The 22,030-nt window shown below is 40.2% G+C and overlaps 1 protein-coding gene and 1 pseudogene across 1 annotated transcript in view; both read right to left on the minus strand.

Annotated features, from left to right (window-relative positions):
* The window catches only part of Nr5a2 (nuclear receptor subfamily 5 group A member 2), a 117,897-nt gene that overhangs the window by 90,468 nt on the left and 5,399 nt on the right, over nt 1-22,030 (minus strand). The window contains exons 3-4 of the mRNA XM_076872929.1: nt 21,618-21,759; nt 17,965-18,611 (exon numbers count right to left, since the gene is read on the minus strand). Of these exons, the coding sequence (XP_076729044.1) occupies nt 17,965-18,611; nt 21,618-21,759 (789 nt within the window). The remainder of the gene's footprint in view (nt 1-17,964; nt 18,612-21,617; nt 21,760-22,030) is intronic.
* Nucleotides 14,887-15,050, minus strand: LOC143379745 (small nucleolar RNA U3; annotated as a pseudogene).

The following is a 22,030-nucleotide window of genomic DNA, read 5'->3' on the forward strand; positions in this document are numbered from 1 at the left end:
GAAAAACTAAAGGTATCTGGGGTTAACATTCTATATTAGTCAACTTGATTTGTCTAGATTTAAATACCATTAGATCACATTTTAAAGTATTATCATCTATGTGAATTTCTATGTTCATTCTCATCTCTTCCTGGTTCAATGATGCTCTACATGAAAAATACTTGAGCAAAACTGCAAATCAGAAGCAGAGTTTCCTGTAACTAATGGGCCTAACCTGCAGAAACCTTCACATTCATGGGCACTTCCACGGCACTTGGGAACCCAATCCATGTGTACACACAAGGTCTAATGTTTTTGGAAATCATGCAAGAGGAAGATTTTTTGTTTATTTGTTTGGGAGCTTTCTAAATTATGTAAGCTTCAGGGTTCACAAAGTTGGGATCAATCTCTGTTAAGCCTGCAAGGAGCTTTTTCAACTGCAAAGATATTAGACAACACTGTATCATTTTGTTTTTCCTTCTACTTTTTTTTTTTTTTTTTTAACACCTAGAGGTACCAAATATTGGTACTAAAGGTACTAAATACTGGGAAACCAAGTCCGTTAGAATATTGAAAGATGTAAGAATTATAGCAGATATATCAGGTCCTGGGTTCATCCCCACCAATACACACACAGATAAAATGCTCATCTATTAATGGGGTTATTGATCCTGGTATGTATGACATATTTATCCTCATTTATAATATTGTAGATAAATCCCTGGATTTGTTTTATGATTCAAACACTGGCCAATGTTCTGTCCTGTGGGGAGAAAAGCCTTGGAAAGACTGTGTCTTAGGTATCTTATGCCACTGAAGGAAAGAAAGTTGAGACTTATTTTGTGCTGTGCTGGGGATTGAATCAGGGCCTCACACATGCTAGGCAAGAGTGTTCTACCACTGAGCAGCATCCCCAGTCCTAAGAGTTCTTTAAAGAGCAACAAAGATGATTAAAGTCTTGAAGGTAAAACTTAGTAAATATATTTAAACTAACTAGCAATTTTAACATTGTTAAAAAAAAAAACAACCCACAACAACTATGGGAGCCATCATTTTATTTTGTAGAGTCCAAGCTGTCTCATTCACGAATTGCAAGTAAAAGCCAATTAGACCTTTAAGGGAAAAACAACAACAACAACAACAACAGCTATTGAGGTAAACAAACTGGGCCTGACACAAAGTATGGGCCAAATTATTCTAGAGAATCCATAGTGAGGTCTAAAAAATATTTCCAAATGCAATATCCCAAATTCCTAATGTATTACAAGGGGTCTAGCAGAGTATGGTGGTGCATACCTGTAATCCCAGTTACTCGGGAAGCCGAGGCAGGAGGATTACAAGTTCCAAACCAACCTGGGTAACTTAGCAAGGCCCTAAGCAATTTAGTGAGACCCTGTGTTAAAAAATAAAAAGAACTAAGACTAATCCCCAGTCCCAAAACAAAATAAGGGGTACCATGTTCCTTGCTTCCTTGAGCTCAGAGTCAATCTCAGAAACAGGAATGTCAAAAAGGGCAAACACTAAATGAACTTAGCCATTGTTTCCCTGTATACCAACCCAGTTGAATTTGCAACCTGGTCAGTTTGTGTCTGCACAGAAGCCCAGTATTAACTAGAGTCCTCTGACTTAATGACTGAAGTGAGCTGGGAATCCCCTCATGGCTGAATTATTTCCATGTAGCTGCCATTGAACAAGCAATCAGAAAATATATCACAATTAAGCAATGGGTCATGCACAGTCTCTATTGACAGACCCAGAGGGAATGGTATATACTACCAAAGGAAGGATTCAAGAGGTATATAAAGAAATGTCTGGAGTGCTGATCAAATCCAAAACAGACAGCCAGGGAACTTGTAGAGAGGATGCCCACCCTTGAGAAGTCTTTGAGAAGAGCTTGAGTGGGGTGGTTTAGCTGTGCTTGCTCGAATAAAAAGGATTAGAATAAATCAATGGTTCCCAGAGGGGGCATCTGAGAACCAGCCCTGGCATCTGGATGTATCTGTTCGGGGGATTTTAGACACTGCGGGACTTGTCCCTAGAGATTCTAGTTCCTCTTCTCCACAAATGCCTCCCCAGGGCTTAAGCCAGAGATATAATTTCGTCTGTCTCATCTTTTCTTCTCCAAGTCCTTTTAGACAATTTCACTGGCTTTCCCTCAACATGTCCTGGGTGCATCCCCTTCTCCCCCATCTCTGTTCTCTTACCCTGCTCTAAGCCACCATAATCTCTCCCTGGATTGCTGGACCTCCCACGTTCATTCCTGTCACTTCAACCCATTTCCCACCTGCAGCCAGAGCGGTAAATTTTCCTGGTGAGAACTTGGTGAAGTTACTCCACTGCTTACTTCTGTGAATTTCCAGCTCCAAACAGAATAAAACCAAGCCCCCTCCATGAGCTGGACCTCAGCAAATTCTGTGACCTTATCAAAGCCACTCTTCCTCTCAGTCCCTGGTTTCTAAGGGTGGGCACTGGCCTGCCTCTTTCCTCCTGTCTATTGAAAACACCAAGTTAGTCTGTACCACGGGGTGCTCTGCACATTTCTTGCCTGCACTTCAGGTCTCCAGATTGACCCAGGGTAGTCCTGTCTTGCTGTTCAGATCTCAGCTCAAGGGTGGAGGGTCAACTTTTCCCACTGGTCCTCTCTGAAGCCCTCTTACAGCTCCCTCTCTCCCTCCACAGGCCCTACCTACTGGCCATCAGTCAACCCAACCTCATCTGCTTCCCTCCCACACAAACCTGGGCACCAATAAAAGTGCCCTGGTAGATCTCGTTCACTCCAGTAGCCCCAGGTCTAGAACAGGACTTGACACATGATGGGTGTTTAATCAACATATGTTGAGTGAATGAATGAAGGAATGAGTAATTCATCGGGTCGGGTTAGGATTTAGGAATAATCTATTTTTAAAACCTGGTGTGATCACTTAGGTATCCTGGACGGGGACAGACAGCCCCCTAAGTGTATACCTACACTAGAAGGTTGATTTGGTGCCAATAAATCAATGACTATGAAATAAACAGCTTTAAATCAGCTTGAAGTTAAAAAAAAAAAAAAAAAAAAGATGTACTAGTGAAAAAGGATGTTACAAAAAGAAATTTTAACACATCAAATTTGTTTAAATTAAATATGAAACAAAGCACCAAGACCTCAATTATGTACATGTCACCAACAGCAAAATTTACCTAAAGGGAAAAAAGTCCTTTTGGAAAAAAAATAACAAAAACAACAGCCTAGGGCTGGGGCTGAGGCTCAGTGGCAGAGCGCTTGCCTAGCACATGGGAGGCACTGGGTTCAATCTTCATCACCACACAAAAATAAATAAAGGTATTGCGTCCATCGACAACTAAAATAATAATAACAGCCTATAAGACATACCAACTGGCTGGGCCCAGTGGCACACACCTGTGATCTCAGTGGCTCAGGAAGCTGAGGAAGGAAGACCGTAAGTTCAAAGCCAGCCTCAGCAACTTAGTGAGGCCCTAAATAATGTAGTGAGATCTTGTCACAAAATTAAAAATAAAAAGGGCTGTGGATGTGGCCCAGTGGTGAAGCGCCCCAGGTTCAATCCATGCCCCCGCCCCCCAAAATATATTATATAGCAGGCATATGTCCAGTAGTTATGATGTTACTGGGTTCTCTACCTAAGTTTCTCTGAGGGCTTCCCTTTGCCTACAACAAATTCATGTAAGTGCCCCTCATCAACACCCAGCTTTACCTCTTGCTCTTTCCCCCCACCCAACCCTCCCGCATGGGGATCACACCAAGGTCGCAGGAAGCACTGCACAAACACCTGTATGGTTTGCACTTGCTGTTGTCTGCGGGTGTTGCCTCCACGCCCCGCCCACCTGGTTCCCAGCTCCCACTCCTCCTCCTAGACCCCTCTGGGGAGTAACTTCCTCCCTCCCTGACCTCTTCCCCTCCGACACTGGGTTCAAAGCCCTCCAAAGAGCTTCACTGCATGCTGGACTAATCTCTCTTTCAGTTTCAGGGGTCAGTTTGTTGTCTATGGGAATTAAATTTTATTTTTTAGTTCCAATGTCATCTTAAATCTTGGTGCAAATCTAGACAGGATCACGCGTGTGCCATTCTTACAGTGCTTGCCTGAGATTTCAGAGCCAGAGCTCACCTTTGTTTTGATCCTGCAGCAAAATCAGGAAGGGGAGGGGGTCCCATGTTGACCGAGAAAAGTGCCTCAAGGACTAAAGGGGTGTCCAGTGAAGATTACTGTTGTCTTTAGCAATTTAGCAAAGAGATGAACCCATGGTAGGGGTTCGATCAGTGTTGGATGAATGAATAAGTGAATGAAAGACTTTGAATCAAACCCTAAATCTAGCCTAATCCTAGGTGGAACCTTGTCCTTTATGGCTAAAGTGTTTCAAGGGCGGTGTGTGTTATTCCACTGTGAAGACAAGTGCCACCTCCTAGAGAAATGCCAGCATGGAGAGTTTTGATCTTTTTCAAAACACATTAGTCTCAGCTGGACTCTCCTAGATCTATTACAGGAATGAAGTTGTTTTCCCAATTGCAGCATTTCATTGTTTCAATCATGAAAGTCATTCTCAACAGTCAAATAAAACTCCTTTGAAAACATACATAACCCCTAATCCCCATTTATGAGTACAAAATTCGAATGCTTTTGTAGAAGTGCGTTATTTCTCACAACAGTGCACCAGGGCTATTGTGTTTCCACAGCAGATATCTGATGTGATCTGAATCGAATGTAAACAACAAATTATTGTGTTCAAGCATCTTCCCTCGCTTCATGTACGTGCCAAACAGATCCAGAATTTTTTTTTTTCCCCTCAAAGCTGGAGCAAGAATCAATTAAAGTACATAATAATGTGTTAACTAGCTAATACAGCAGTTAACATTAAGGGGCATTTCAAGCCTCTGAGTTTTTAGAGGCAGAGCTGTTCTTTCATTTGCTCTGTAAGATCTATAATTGAAAGAATACCGTGAGAGACGCCTTTCATCAGCTCCCCGAGTTACATTTCCCGCTTTGATAACTGTACAAGGAAAATCTAAGGCACTTCAAGCTACCCAATTACATTTGATTAGCTAGTCAAAATAATGTAACAGCTTCTCATCACCCAAAGGAAAACTTTTGAAGAATTCTGTTGCCAACATGCCTGCACCAACCCTAATCTATATCATTATTTTACAAGGGGAAATGTAATATTTAGTAAGTTTTTTTTTTAAATCAGGCCATGAGTAAAGCCTCTTCTGCATCACAACTTTAGATCAAAAAAGCACAATTGTGATAGGATGTGTATGATAAAGAGGCATTTGTGGAGATTTCAGAATGGACCAGATATAGGGGTGCAAATAAAAGAGCATGCGTTAGATCGAGCCAGCGTTTCAGAGAACAGATCTAAAAACAGGATATGCCGTCAAAACCCTGAGATATGTACACACCAGATCTGCCAGGAAAAATCGTTCCCCAAACCTATGCATAAGTGTAGTGATTGATTAGCAAATAAGGGAAAGAGTCTGTATAAAAATCAGCACCATTAAGAAGCCATTTAAAATATCATTCTGGGATTTTCAGATCATTGAGACTATTTATTGAATGTTCCTTTAAAGTAGAGACAAAGGAGCTGTGGGTTTGACTCGGTGGTGGAGCAATTGACTAGCAAGGTTTGGGTTGGATGCCCAGTGCTGCAAAAAAAAATACAGCTTTTACCATTGAGCAGTTTGTTTCCTTGAAGTCTTTTTTTTTTTTTTTTAAGTTGTCAATAGACCTTTGTTTTATTTATTTGTTGATATGTGGTACTGAGAATTGAACCCAGTGCCTCACACATGCTAAGCAAGTGTTCTACCACTGAGCTAGGACCCCAGCCTTCCTTTAAGTCTTTAGTGCATTAATTGAACATGTACCCAGTGTCTACAGTGCTTCATTCCTATAAAACATGTTTCTAATTTAAATGAAATAATGATCCTGCCCTGTTAGGTAAATGGTTGTGTAAACAGGGCATTTAGAAATGCAATAGTCACTCATAGGAGGTGGTCTTGCTGGAGACTTTAAAAAACCCACACTTCTGAACCGGTGATGAAAGGCCAGTTACAACCCTGCTCCCCAGTGGAAGACAGAGACCAGGGCTTTTGAAGCACCAGTCGGAGGTTACGTTCCACCTTGCACAATAACGGATAGACTTTAGACCTGTTGGTCAATGATTCCATCTGTCATGGAAGAAAAAGCATTCTCACAGAATTAGAAGTTGGATCAAGTTGGGTTGTAAAGTTAATCCTGAATGTTGTGTAATCCCAGTGACGTTTTTAAATATTGGAGATAATGTGGCTTTCTTTTTGAGTTTTCACAAAGAAATGAACAGCAGTAGTGCTCAGAGGCTCTGTGCACCTGAGATTTCTATTTATTTTTTTTTTCTCTTCAAAATTTATATGAGGAATCATAGAATTGGCTTCAGTAGGTCAGAAATGTGGCATTTGAAAACATTGCCAGTTAAAAGGAAGGATGACCATTTGTGGGACTGTGTGGAGATGTGAATGAGCATCTAAAGTAGAACTCTCTTGTATGGCACAGAAACTATCATGACTATGTGAAAACCAGAGGGGAGTTTTGAAGTTCCCTTGTATGGGAGTTCTGTGGGTCCTATCCACATTCACCTGCCTAAGCCTGAAGCATCAGTGTCTTCTCTTGCCCTTGCACATCAAAGCTGACCTGCTACCCTCAAAGGAAATTGCCACTGCGTGAGAGTCATCTGTCACCATGGAAGGATTGGAAAGAAATTCTATCCATCATCATTAAACATAGCCCATCTTGGGGTTTTTTTGGTTGTTGTTGTTTGCTTGTGATCTTAGGGGCTGAACCCACTGAGCTACATCCCCAGTCCTTTTAATTAATTAATTTAATTTTGAGACAGGGTTTTACTAAACTGCTGAGGCTGTCCTTGGATTTGCAATCCTCCTGTTGGATTGGTCATGCACCACCAAGCCCGGCTCAATACACCCCATCCTTAGAGTTCAACTGTTTCTCTTGCCTTGTCTGCGCATTCTCAGACCGAGTTTATGAGCTTCCCTCTTTCTACAAGCACATTCTACCTGAAGGATAAATGCAGATGCAGTCAAGGACAGGGGTCAGCAACCACCCGGACCCTGGGACCATACTTCTCTGGAAGCCTAATGCCTAAAGATTAACCTTATGCCTGGATCTCTGAGGCCCAGGAAAGAGCAACGATAAAAGCAAGCTGAGTACGAAAAGAGAAGGCAGTCTAGACAGATAGCAAACGACAGGAGGAAGGGAGTGGAGAAAATAAAGCAAATAGTGTAGGTTAGAAAGTCTACGGAGGAGCTGGCAGGGACCCCATCCCACTGGCTGCCTGAGCTGAGCCTAGCACAGGTTGGAGAGCAAATCAGTTTTCAGAACCAGGCACAGGGGAACACCAAGATGCTGGAAGAGGGGACGCAGTGTCTGTCATTGTTCTTTACTGTGGGTGGTATCCTCGGGTTAGAGATTAATGTCTTTAATGTGAAGAATAGTTTAAATACCCAATTTCCATGCAGCCATTCTGCAAATGGATGTTGAACTCTCAAAGATTTGTATGATCTGCTTCCCAAGCCGAAGAAGAATAAGTCAGAGCAAAGTCATTCTTTACTTGTCCTGGAAAATAAAATGATCTATTTTCCCTCAGGTTCAGAGGGCAAAGTCCTTCAACAGTGTTAGGGGGTGTCACACATGAGTCATGAATCTGGTTTTTTTTTTTGTTTGTTTGTTTTGTTTTGTTTTTTAACCCATTACCTGACTTTGTATAACAGTGGATACCTGTGTGCAAACAGGGACCCAGGGGTGCAGACTCAGGGAACCCCACCTGTCCAACACTGAGGAACTATCACTGGCAGGCTTTCCATAGATCTGTGAGTTTGTATGACCTGCTGGGCAAGATTTAGAGTGTACAAGGACATTAGTTTTTCTCAGCAAACAGGCAAGTAACTACTTCTAGGTCAAACTGACAAAACTCTACTGATTATTCAGTCAGAAATGGTGTTGGGTATAGGAGATGGAAGGGGTTGGGGAAGGCCCCCCCAAGTATTCTGGAGTTGGGAGGATGCTCTGCTACTGCATACTGATGGCCTCATTCTTTGCCACCCAGTTTGATAAACTAAGGCTTGAAGGCTCTGGAGTAGGCCACTATAGATAATGGCAAACACCTCTCTCCATTCTGATGGGGATTACTGAATTGTTCTATTCTCAGTTTCCTACATGGTCCTACCCTAATTAGAAAAATAATAATAATGAATTTACACACCCTTGAGTCAACTTATCAAAAACTTGTTCTTTACAGTGAAAGTAATCGGTTAAGATCTACTGGTACAAGTATGGGTAATTTGGTCATGGTAACAAGTATGAAATACCTCACAGTTTACAAAGGATTTCCACACGCAATTTTTTTTTTTTTGCTATATTAATAGCATTATCACACATTAGCTATGTGACATGGCTCAGGCTAGTAAATATCTCAGGTCTCAGTATCTTCATCTGCAAGGTGGGTATAATCATGCCTAGTACACAAGCATCTTTAGCATTAAACTAGATGACAGATGTGAAATAGCTAACAACTGCCTGCTTCCTAGCTCAATAAGAGGTGCCCACTAGTACTGTCATCTTCAAATTTTAGTCCAGGAAAAATCCAAGTATTTTCTTTAAACCCTAGCTGTTAGTTTAATACCAAACCTTAAGGGGAGCTGGCCTGAGGGTTCACCCACCTCAGTTTCTTTGTCTCTCATCCTCCTCCCACATCTCCAAACTGACCTAATTGCCTTGATTAATTTAACTGGTATCAACAAATTACTTGACTAAAAGAATGGATCAGGAAAAAACTGAGGTAGCAAACTTCTACTAATCAGTTTTCTGAATGTCTCTATGGGCTTGTACAACCCTAAGAAGCAAGAGAAGAGACAGATGGTTGTGTCCCTTAGAAACAACATATATATGAGAATGACAGGTCTAAACCTTTTACTCCCACTCTTTAACCGAAAGGAGACCGTGTACTACGCTCACCTCACAGACTTTCCTAAGAGTCAAACCAGAAAATGGCCTGAAAACACCCAGCATCAGGGCAGGCTCTTCATGACACTCCCTAAAATTTACCTCTCACCAGACATGGTGGCATACACCTATAATCCCAGTGAGATTGAGGCAGGAGGATCTCAAGTTCAAGGCCAGTCTGGGCAACTTAGCAAGATCCCCTGCAACTTATTTGGTGACCTTGTCTCCAAATAAAAAATGAATATGTCTGGGGATGTAGCTCAGTGGTAGAGTGGCCTCGTGTTCAATCCCCAGTGTCCCCCACCAAGTTACTTCTCTTCTTTACCATCTGTCCTTTAACATATCAAGGAAAATGCTGATTATTTTCCTACTCTTCTTCATATTCAGACACCTAACAATGGCTCATCTAGTGAATCTTGGAATTCTCAGCCATGGCGGGCTATTCTGATGCTGTCCCTATAATTCCAGTAGATAACAAATAGATTAATAGGAACAGGAAGCTTATTGGTTGCGTGAACAAGCAAACCCAGTGTGAATCTCTGATCCTCTGCAGAACCATTCTCATCAAATATCCCAGAGATTATGTTCACCTAGATATAACCCATGCTCTGCTGTACTGCAACTAAGCTTTAGGAAGTTAGGCAGTATAGACATATTCTCCCATTTAGAAATATATACTTGATGAATAAAGCAATTCAGTTCTTTTTAAAAACAGGCAAGAGCTGGGCATGGTGGCCACACCTATACTCCCAGGGACAACTTGGGAGGCCAGAGCAGGAAGATCACAAATTTGAGGCCAGCCTCAACAACTTAGTGAGGTCCTGCCTCAAAATAAAAAATAATAATAAGGGCTGAGATACAGCTCATTGGCCCAGTACCCCTGGGCTCAATCCCCAGTACCAAAAATAAATAACACTGGACAAAAACTATTTAGACAAAAACAGATGAGGCCGGGCACAGTGTTATCCCAGTGGTTTGGGCGGCTATAACAGGAGGATGGTGAGTTCAAAGCCAGCCTCAGCAACAGCAAGGTGATAAGCAACTCAGTGAAACCCTGTCTCTAAATAAAATACAGAATAGGGCTGGAGATGTGGCTCAGTGCTCTAGTGAACCTGAGTTCAATCCCTGTACCCAAAAAGAAAAAAGAAAAAAAAGAAAACAAAAACAGATGAGGATTAATGGGCTAGGGTGGAGAGAGAAATTTACCACAAAGGGGCTCAGGAGAATTTTGTGGGGTAACAGAATAGCTCTGCATTTGTACTCTAAGAAGAGTTCATTTAGAGAAGGTAAATTATCCTTTAATAACAAAAGATGGATGCTTCTTAGTACTGGTGTATTTTCAAGACATCCCTGCGAAGAACACAGAGGGTAAAGAACACACATCGTCCTGGTCAGGTAGGTGTGTTTGGAAGGCTGTAACAGGAGGATTACAGCTGCAGGAAGTTAGGCAGTATAGACAAATTCTCCCATTTGCAAATATATACTTGATGAATAAAGCAATTCAGTTCTTTTTAAAAACAGGCAAGAGCTAGGCATGGTAGCCACACCTATACTACCAGCAGCAAACTGACCATAGCACAAACAGGTATTGACTGAGAAGGGCTGATTCGACCAGGGAACAGTGAGTCAGAAGAAAGCTCAGATAACGGGTTCCTCAGTCCATAACAGACAAGAGCGCAGTAGCAAAAAAGGCTAGAATAATATCAATTCTCAACACCATCAGCAAGAATACAGGCTTCTGTATTACAGAAGCAGCTGTTTAATACCCAAAGAGAGAAGAAAGATCATCAAGTCAAGCCCGCTGATTCTAAGGTTCTTTCCAAATTCACAAAGACAGAAGAAAATGTCCACGTCCACCTCTAGTGGAAGGAAAACCATTTTCCTCTTTTCCTTGTAACCCTAGGATGCACAGATGTGTTTAATTCTAGTATCTCTTTAATGAGTAGAAGAACTGGCAATAAATGGTTTACAGATTGTATCCTTCTCCAACAGGATGCTGGGGATGTAGTTCAATGTTAGAGGGCTTGACTAGCATAGAAGAGGCCCTGGGTTCAATCCCCAACAGCAGAAAAACAAAATAGAACAGAGTAGTGAAAACAGAAGTTAAGTAAGGTAGCTGGTAATCATTTTGGAAACCATATCGGTAAGCAGGAATGCTGAGGTTGAATTGGACTCATGGTTCCTGACCTCAATTTGCAGGCAAAGGTAAAGGAGAGCCACATGGCAGATAGTGTCGGAAGACATTGTGAGGGCTGGTGCAGCCTCTCCTTTCCCTCTTCCATAGAAACAAAAGGAAGAAAGGTTAGAGCTGGAAATGGTGGCCAACATCTCAGCCTCTCTAGAGGCTGAGGCAGGATGATCACCAATTCAAGGCCAAGCTTAGCAATGTAGTGAGACCCTGTTTCAAAATTTAAATAAATAAATAAATAAAAGGACTGGGGGCAGTAATCCTAGCTACTTGGGAAGCTAAGGAAGAAGGATCACACAGTTCAAGGTCAACCTGGGCAACTTAGTGAGTTACTGCCTCAAATAAAATAGAAAAGGCTCAGGATGTAGCTCAGTGATATAGAACCTGCCTAGCATGTGAGAGGCACAGAGTTCAATCCCTAGGACCAATTTTTAAAAAGAAATAAAATAGCTTAAAATGGAAGCAGATTTATTCAAGTCTCAGATCATAAACCTGTATGTTGGGAATAGTGAATTGTAGCTTGGGGAAAGGGATCTAGAATATTAAAATAAATAAAGCATGGTGGCACACACCTGCAGTCCCCAGCCTCTCAGGAGGCTGAGGCAGGAAGATTGCGAGTTTGGGGTCAGCCTTGGCAATTTAGGGAGACCCTCGACAACTTAGTGAAACCGTATCTCAAAATAAAAATTAAAAAGGGCTGGGGATGTGACTCAGTGGTTAAGCATCCCTGGGTTCAATTCCTGGTACCTAAATAAATAAAACTCTGCCCAGAAAGCTTGTATAATGAACCAGAGAGAAAGGAAGGTTTGCCCTTCCCCTTATTGCCTTGCTTTAGAGAAAACCACACTTAAAAATGGGCTCTGGCATGGCTGAATTCCTTTGACACAAATTCCCTGAGTCCCTGAAACCTATTTTCCGCAGAAATGCTAGTTATGAGTTTCAGTCAGGATTAGTTTTTTTTTTTTTTCTTTATTTTATTCCTACATGTATCAGAATCATTCATGGAGGGGAAGTTCTTATATATCCATTCCCACAATTCTCCAAAGACATCTGGTCTCATTAGAAGATCAAATAGATCCTCCAGATTCATTAGTTGCTTAACAAAGTGGGAATTATTTCCTGACTGCTCCGTGTTTATGAGATACGCCAGTCACAGGTGAGGGCAAAATAACGGGGGATAGTGTTTTTCCCACACAGGGACAGCTCGTTCAGCAGAGTGGAAATGTTTGGAATTTGCTATTCTTTTCTAAAAACACAAAGGAAAAGTCAAGAATATATAGGCTATTTTGAGACAGATTTAGTTTAAAGTTCAGAAAGTGCATTTAATACATTGTTTCAGAAAACTTGACATTCATGGCTCACCTATCACCTGCTTACAATCCCCTTCTCTTTCTACCTATTTTCCTTCACAGGCACACCAAGGAACCCACATCGAACGTGTCTTGCACCAGGTAGAACACAGGACGGAACAGCATTTGGCACTTCTATCTCTAGAGCCCAGCCCATATTGCTGTGGCTGCACCAGATTCTTCCCCGCAGCAGACTCTAAGCAGAGGATGAGGCGCTGGAGGATGCCTGGCAAAGCCCTCAAGGTCCCGAAGTGTTAGCTGGTGGCCCCATTGTGCTGAAGGATACCCAGGTGGCCTGAAAGAATTATGAGGCTTTCTAAAGTGACTCATTCACTCCCAGGGGCCTGTCTGGGCTCAGGGAAAATCTGTCCTCCTGATTGTTAGTGAAGTAGTAATTAGGTGGTAGGCATGGACTTTGGATAACCTAGATTTGCTTTAGTTTGCCTGGTGGAGGCCTGCAGAGTGGGAGTCGAAAGGTTGCACCGAGTGCGTGTGAGCACCAGAGGAGGGGCACAGGATGCTCCTTTGAATCTGAAACTTCCAGTCCCAGATCTGCCCCTTGGTAGCTGGGGAATCTTGGGCAAGTTACACTTTCTTCCTGTCACGGTTTCTTTATATGCAAAAAGAAGAGATTAGGGTCACAGGATTTTCACCATCTTTTCTAGCTCTGAAAACCCATGATCTACAGCTCAGACACTGAGAATCTTCCAATGCACATGTTGCTATTTTGGAATGAGTATTTCTTTCACCTTTCTCATGCCATTATTTTGGATGGATGGAGACCAGAACTGTATCTTACAGGTGGTGCCAGGCTTGGTGGCGCACATCTGTAATCCAAGCAACTCAGGAGGCTGAGGTGGGAGGATGGCAAGTTTGAGGCCCACCTGGATAAATTGGCAAGACCTTGTCTCAAAATAAAAGGGCTGGGGACGTGGCTCAGAGGTAGAGTGCCCCTGGTTCAAACTTCAGTACCGAAATATAAAAGAGAAATAAAAACCAAAGTGCTCCCTAATGTATGTCCTCCAGCTCTCTCCACTTCCATCTTCCTGCTCAGAAATTCCAGTTTCCATGAGCAAGCTGTTTTTATATTATTATCATTATTTATTTATTTATTTGTGTGATGTTTATTACAGATGGAACCCAGGTCCTTACATATACTAGGCAAGTGCTCTGCCACTGAGCTATACCCCCAGCCTCATTATTCCTTAGTTACATTGCTGCTTCATGTTGCTTCCCAAGTTGAGAATTTGGGAGCTCTCATTTCCTGTTTCTCATTTCAGTATTTTAAGTGGGAACCAGAGTACCCTTTTTGCACCTGGTAGGTAGATAGGCAGAAAAACAAAAAAAACCCCACCAATTTCTTCTGGCCCTTCTGTTCCCTTAACTAGTAAAGAAATGAATGGTGTATTCTCTCCTTTTGACAAGGTTAGGGAGAGTGTACATGGGCCCATGAAAGTCATCAAGAGGGCATTTGCAAAATTGCCTCATTATCTTGTTGTTTCCCAGGAGCAAATACATGACTTTCCATCCTGAGGTTGTAGAGGTATAGGCAATCTGCCCTGGAAGTATGTCACTCGATGTACCACTTGCTGTGAAGTCAACAAGAAAAAGGAAAATGTTTAAAGGAGAGCCTTCATCTTTCTGAAAAATATTTTAAAACCACAATTTTGCAAAGTGCTAGTGTAGGGACTTGGACTGCAGGCTTTTGGAATGTCTTACAGGCCATGCCAGGAGGAAAAGGAGTCGTACTAAAAGTGGTGGCAGGTAGGCTCCATCCAACAAGTGGCCCACAGCAGAGTCATATTTCTTGAATTGCAGGTCATGCCTCATTAGTGGACTGTGACATGAATTTAGTAGGTCATGACCAGAAAAGTCCTTTTTTTTTTTTAAAGTGAAATAAATTATGCGAAAGCAGAATAAACTAGGAAATATTGGAGTACATGGCATGTAGGTCACGTATCATCTAACAAAATTGTGATTTAGGGGTGTGTCTAAGGTGTAAGTGTGTGTAAGAGAGTTTGGTACACCAGGTTCCAGTGTAAAGTATATTTCCCACTGCAGGACACAGAAAATGTGGAAGTGACAACATTGGAGATGTCTTGTGATGCTGGCATCACAAGACTGACAAAGTAAATTTACAAATGAAAAGAAATTCTTCCTATGGGAATATTCATCTCACAACTCTGCTAAATTACTCTGGATTCTACTTTTTGTTCTTGATGAAATAGTTAAACGGAATAATTCCTGTTCAATATAAGCCAAGGCAATGGTAAAGTGGGTTCAAGATGGTGTCTCTACCTGTTGACAGTTCCACCCCGTGTAGTTGCCTCCTGATATTTGTGACTTTTTTTTACCTTTGCTTTTTTCCCCTGCTCAGACAGTATTCTCTCCCTAGCAAAGCAACACCAAGAGCCAGCTTCACACTTAGGAAAGGATGTTTCATTTCCTCCTCATGGTTTCCAATACTCAGCCAGATCAGAGAAACTTTGCTAGTAACAAACTGTAGAAATGATCCCTGAAAATTATAGTCTTTTCAACACATGTTCCCATGAAACACTGATAACTGCATCGAACATCTGTATAAGGACAGGCAATAAGCCATACATGATGTAATTCCAAGTACTCAGGAAAGCTGAGGCAAGAGGATCACAAGTTTGAGGCCAGCCTCAGCAAGTTAGTGAGGCCCTAAGCAACTTGGTCAGACCCTATCTCAAAATAAAAATAAAAAGTCGTGTATTGCGTATATGCACGTATATGTAACGACAAATGCCAATAGCATGTACAACTATGAAGCACCAATATAAATGTGGGGAGGGGATAAAAAATAAAAAGGTTTGGGGATGTAGCTCAGTGATAAAGCACCCTGAGGTTCAATGTCTAGTACCAGAAAAACAAAACAAACAAACAAACAAACAAAAAAACTGATAATCCGCTGAGGGGTGTAACTCAGTGGTAGAGTGCTTGCCTAGGACATGAAAGCCCTGGGTTCAATCCCCAGCACCACTTTAAAAAATAAAGGAAAAATGACTGACAGTTCTTTAAGAGCCTCTGCTACCATAGCCGTTTATGTTTTAGCCAAATATTTAATCTCATGCCATATAAAAGAATTTCATAGAATCCAGCTGCAGAAGGAGGAAAATTAGAGAAAAGGAATATATTCTCAGCATTCTTGAAGTCCTACCTGTGGCTAGCTATGTTCACTATGTAAATCTCTTTTTTCACATGCAAATAATTTTTATTTATTTCCTCATTGATTTGTGAAACGTTATCTTTACTGTCTTTGTTTTAAAGCCAAAATAACTATGGAAATATTGCAACTCTAAGAGGAAATATTTTATTCTATCAACTTAGTCCAACTTAGTCCTTATCAAATGCTAGTCCTTAATCTATATATATATATATATATATATATATATATATATATATATATATATATATGTATTTTAATTTTTATTTATTTATTTTGTGGTTGTAGATGGACAGAATGCCTTTATTTTATTTGTTTATTTTTATGTAATGATAAGGATTGAATCTAGTACCTCATACTAGGCAAGCACTCTGCCACTGGGCTACAGTCCCAGCACTCCTTAATTTATATTGATTGATGACTGTTAATTATGATACAATTATATGATGCTGTAATACTTGGCAATATTATTTCCCACTGTCATACTAAGACACTATACCTGCTTGTTTTCTTGCCTGAATAAGCCCATATTAAACAAAGAACTCGACTTTTCATGCAACAATTAACTTTTAAAATGTACCACTTTACTGTGTAGGTAGTATATGCCAAACTCCCAGGATTAGGGTACTTTACCTATAAATTCTCATTTTTTTCCTTGCAAACCCTCCTCCAAGTAAAGTCTATTATTTTCTATTATTCCATAGATACCACGTTCACAGCTTTACAGATGAGAACACCAAGGCTCAGAGATGGACAATGGTTATTAATTCAGATCAAGTCCATCTGATTGCAAAGGCTGTGCTTTCATGGTTTTTATGTCACCTAATCTTTCCGATGTATCTGGAATTATTTTCATCACCTCACCTGCTCTTCTAAGGACGTGGCTGAACACCAGGAAAGCTGTTTTTATCGTGCTTTTTTTTTTTTTTTTTTTTTTTTAAATGAAGATCATTCTGCTGAACATAGAATAGCTGAAAACACTACATACTCAGAAATATCTGGCCCGATGGTGAGAACTGGATGCTTTCTGCTGGCCCTCTGCTGCCTGGTATCTTTCAGTCTAGCAGTAAAGGATGTGAAAATATCCAGCATCTTTTAACAGCATGCTAGAGATATTTTATTAGATCCATTCAGATAACTTTTTTGTTTCCACGTGCAAACGACGGTACTTTAAGACTTCTAGGAAAAGCATTATTTTCCATTTGCAAATAATTTCCACATCCCCTAGTCCTTCTATCTGCACAGACCATTTTTAACAGTAACTCTTCAAATAAAAAAATCAGCTTTGTCTCTCTGCTCTCAGAGATTTTTAAATTTCCAATGCCTCAGGTAATCAGAAGCCACAGGTATTTAGCAGCCACATCTCTCACGACAGCAAAAGGAGACATTGATTTCGTAAGAGAATATACTGAAAACTCAAATCCAGGGTTCTCTTTAAAATCAGAAGTGAAACCCCTAGCCACCAGATTCAGACTCCAAACTTCTAAGTGACTTTGCCACATTAATTCGGTCTTTAGTTTCAGGAAATAAAATAATCATGTAGTTAAACATAGATCCTTATGCAAACAAGTACTATGTTTACAATGTACCAATCCATTAAAATCAGCAGCAGACATACATTCTGAGAACTAAAACCTGGGACACATAGGCTAGCAATCATCATTAGCTCATTCCCCATCCAATGGCAGTAAACATCCTATTGGAATCTGCTCCGAAAACAAAGGCTTTACTAACCTAATGACAAGGTAAACAGGTAGTAAATACCTACTTGGTAGTATAACCAGTGGTATCACATTTGCATTCTTTAGGTTCTAAACACATCTAAATGTTGGCATTTTTTCCTTTGAAAGCTACTTTTAAGATAACACCGTTATAATATAGTTCATAATGGGGTAACTTAAAAAAAAACAGTATACTAGGCACCACTTGACATTAACATCTTTAGCCAACATTAAAATTTTTAGCTGCAAACCATCTGAGATAGAGCGAATAAACATATTATGGTATACAGAAAAAAAACTAAGTTTCCTATAATTTATGTTAAAAGTCATTCACCCCAATTAAGAGCTACACAGAATAAGAACCCTATAAAGTTAAGCTGCAATAAATAGTCCTAAAATACAGTTATAAAATATAACTACTTCAAATCACACAAAGAAGAAAAGGAAAAAGTACTTTCAGCCCCAAGAATATATTCATTGGGAATAGAGTTAGGTCTCCCTTGGAAAGGATATTGAGTTGTGAGAGCAGAGGGCATACCTTAAGTTCTCTGAAGAAGATACTACTCCTGGCCCACTCAACAATGGAGAAGAGGGTTTGATCCGCCATTTTGCACATCAGCCCAAATGTGCTCAGCTTTTCGTGCTTGCTTCGGTTAGCCTGCTCTTGCTGCAAATAGGTCATGATTTTGGCTTGAACTTGAGGCTCATCAGGCTCACACTTCAAAAGTTCCAGTATCAGGTGTGGAATGCTTGCCGGGGAGCTTGTCTGGTAACTATCCATATAGGAATAGCCCATTATTGACTCAGGTGAGCTGGTGTAGGGATCTGGGTACTCAGACTTGATGGCCCGGCTAGGAAAGTGGCCATATGCTTGGTAACCTTGCAGGCTGCCATGAGGTGGCATTGTCATGCTAATGGGGGATGTTACAAAGGGACTTCTGTCATAGTCTGTAGGAGGCAAGGCAGCATGGTTCAGAGGTAGGCCTTTGGAGGCAGAATGGATGTTCTGAATGGCAGAAGAGATGGTCAGGTCAGAGGGCATCGCTTGGATCACCTGAGACATGGCTTCCAGTTTGAGTCCATTGGCTCGGATGAGGGCTTTTTTCTGTTGCTTCAGGGCCCTGTCTCTCTTGTACATTGGTCCAAACTTATTCCTTCCTCCACGCATTCGATCGGCCCTTACCGCTGTTGGGGGAGCAAAAAAAAGAGGGGAGCGTGTATATATAAGATGAAAATTATTAGCATTCTCCAGGATATCTACATACTTAGAAATGTTGAAAATGAACCATAAATGTTTTGTTAGGCTGTTTTCATTATAATAGCTCACAAGAATTCCAAGGAAAAACAAAAACACCATGTCCTCTTTATTTATGAATTGCTTACTCTTTTTTAAAATTTATTTTTTAATTATAGGTGGATACAATATCTTTATTTTCATCTGGTGCTAAGGATTGAACCCAGTGCCTCACACATGCTAGGCCAGTGTTCTACCTCTGAGCCACAACCCCAGCCCTCTAAGTTTTTATCATTGAAAAAAAAACTTATATTGGGCTGGGGATGTGGCTCAAGCGGTAGCGCGTTCGCCTGGCATGCGTGCGGCCTGGGTTCGATCCTCAGCACCACGTACAAACAAAGATGTTGTGTCCGCCAAAAAACTAAAAAAGAAAAAAAAAAAAAGAAAAAAAACTTATAAATGCATTGAACAATGGTATAAAGACTGACAATAAGCTGGGCACAGTGGTTCAAAATTGTAATCCTGCTGATTTAGGAGGCTAAGGCAGGAGGATTACAAGTTCGAAACCAGTCTCAGCAAACTCAGTGAGACCCGGTCTCTAAATAAAATACAAAAAGGGTTGGGGATGTGGCTCAGTGGTTAAGCACCCCAGGTTTCAATTCCAAGTAATAAAAAATAAAATAAAATAAGATTAAAAAGGGCTGGGGTTATAGCTCAGTGATAAAGCGCTCCGGGATTCAATGCTCAGTAAATTAAAAATCTTGGATACAAAGACATAGTAACCCTTTTAAGAACTGAAGGGATTTTAATAATTGTTTTTTTGCTACACATAGGGATTATTTCACATTTCTAAGATAGAGCATCAATCTTTCTACTGGAAGCATTAATTTCTATTATGCCAGTGATTCTTTATGGAAACCCAACTTCCTTTTTGTTTTTTCTCAGAGAAAAATAAACCAAACACCCCATTTCTGAATTAAATTGTGAATATTTTGCCTTAGGATATCTTCCTCCCTCTCAGCCATTTTGGCTATTTTGTTGTAAAAGGGTTGAGTACATGCTTTCCTTGGGAAATTTATTTTTACCTCAACTTGATAAGTGCACAACAGTAACCACCAGTTATTGCTTTTAATTTAAGCAGAGTTGGACATAATTAAAGCAAATTCCTTTCAAAAGTGGTCCAGAGGCTGTTCTGTCACAATGGTGTGCGGAGTCTGGGGCCATGCCTAATAAGTTAGTTAGCAGCTCTCTCCAAGCCCATAGTGGCCAATGGCAATTAGACAGAAACCAGAGACCTCTGACAGCTTGTGACATACTGAAATTGCTGGAGGTTAAGTTTTTGAGCTTTTTATCTTAGGATTAGTATCACATTAAAAATTTATTGTGAATTCTAGGTATCCAGAATACTGTAGAAGATCATAAAAGAGTTTTTCATCTGGATGATAATTTATTGAATATTCAATTGTTTCAGACCACTGTTAAGGGAAGTATGAGCATGTACCCCACATGACTTACTTACAATTAAGAAAGCATAATTTTCAAGGTAAAGAAATACAACCTTCTTTCTTTTGTTGGAAAAAAAAATCGTATGACATCATATGAAATCACAGCATCGACTTTTTAACATTTTTTTCTTCTCAGTCACACACCATGATCACCACTTTCCATAATATTCTGTTATTTGGTTAAATAATAAAGTGATTGGTGATAAGAAAATTAATGAGCATCAATTACTTCCTTTCTCCATTTCTTCTTTAAAGCAGTACTGACTTAACAGTTCTTATAACCACCAAAGTGACTAATTCTATTTGAAGGAATCTGTTAGCAATTTGGCACATTTCTTAGAATGACTATTATTAGTTTTTTAGTACTTCTATCAAGTATGAGTTCCACGTAAGGAGAAAGCTCCAAATAAATATAGCTCATGCCGCATTGATCAAATAAAATGCACTCTTGTATCTAGCACCATTAGTGACATTGTTATTACTTTATTTGCAGTATATTTAATCTGTGGAAAGCCAGTGGGTCAAAGGCTGGAGAATAGCAGCACACTATAGCAGTCCATGAACTACAAATTATTTACAGCAGTCACATATTAACTTCACTGCCTGCCAATCTGCACATGGAACGTTTTGCTCTTTCAACAAGGTTTAGTGTGGCTTTGGGGGAATGGTTGTCTTGTTCTTGTCAAATCATTGTAACTGATTTAATCGCTCATTATTTTTCATGTTTTTGCTTCTCAATTATTTTATTTTGCAGATTCAGTCATTATCTTTTTAAAAAATGTACATTTCTACACTATAAAAAATGAAATTCTAGCCAGACGCTGTGGTGCAGGCCTTCCCAGCAGCTTGGAAGGCCAAGGCTGGCCTCAGCAACTTAGTGAGACCCTGTCTCAAAATAAAAAATAAAAAGGGCTGGGATGTGGCTCAGTGGTTACTCGCCTTTGGGTTCAATCTGTGGTTAAAAAAAAAAAAAAAAAGAAAAAAAGAAATTCTACCTGAGAAATTCCTTTTCACAATTCAAGGCTCAAGAATCATGAAATTAACAGGGACAATTGTGATAAGCACACCTATTTAAAAAAAAAAAAAAAGGATTGAAATCAAACTTTTCCCAGGACATCCGGATTTGAAAACTTAAAGGATATTTTGGCAAATTAATTTTATTTGTTCTCAGATGGATCCCTTTAGTCTTGTTATCAATTAACCTGACTTTCGATCTGCTCCCCAAACTAAAAGGTAGGGACAACTTTGATATTTAAATTCTTTTCCTTATAGACGTCACCATGTTTAAATGAGACACACTATTCTGCAGACAAAATGTAAAAAGATCTTACTTTTTGGCTGTAGTGTTAAAGGACTGGGAAAATACTGTTACCATGGCATAAGTACAATGCTGTTTTAAAGTCCATGTCCTTAGAGACTTTAAACAGGCAGTAGTCTTTAGAAGAATCTTACCTTCTAGCTTCATTCCAACACTTAGACATTTTTGAAATCGACAGTAAGGACAACGTTTTCTCTGTGTTTTGTCAATTTGGCAGTTCTGGTTTTCTATACATGTGTACCTTTTATTATTTTGGACTGTTCGCTTAAAAAATCCCTATAAGACAGAGAAAATAGTGAGACGTATTATAAATCTAATACCCGTCTCTTCCATTGTTTCATTTTAAGGAAATCACCATTAAATCTTTTCATTGTACCATTTGAGCCCTTATGTGGTTCTGTGGTTTATTTTACATTTCAGCAAGATCAACCCTCCAAAATAGTGCCAGGCCATAGTGATTTATCTGGCCTCAGAGTTATATTCCTGAAGAATTACGTCAAATCTGGGGGAGAGTTGGCTTCCACATCATTTCATCCCAACAGTCAGA

This window comes from Callospermophilus lateralis, chromosome 13 (assembly GCF_048772815.1).
Source record: "Callospermophilus lateralis isolate mCalLat2 chromosome 13, mCalLat2.hap1, whole genome shotgun sequence".
Classification (NCBI taxonomy): domain Eukaryota; kingdom Metazoa; phylum Chordata; class Mammalia; order Rodentia; family Sciuridae; genus Callospermophilus; species Callospermophilus lateralis.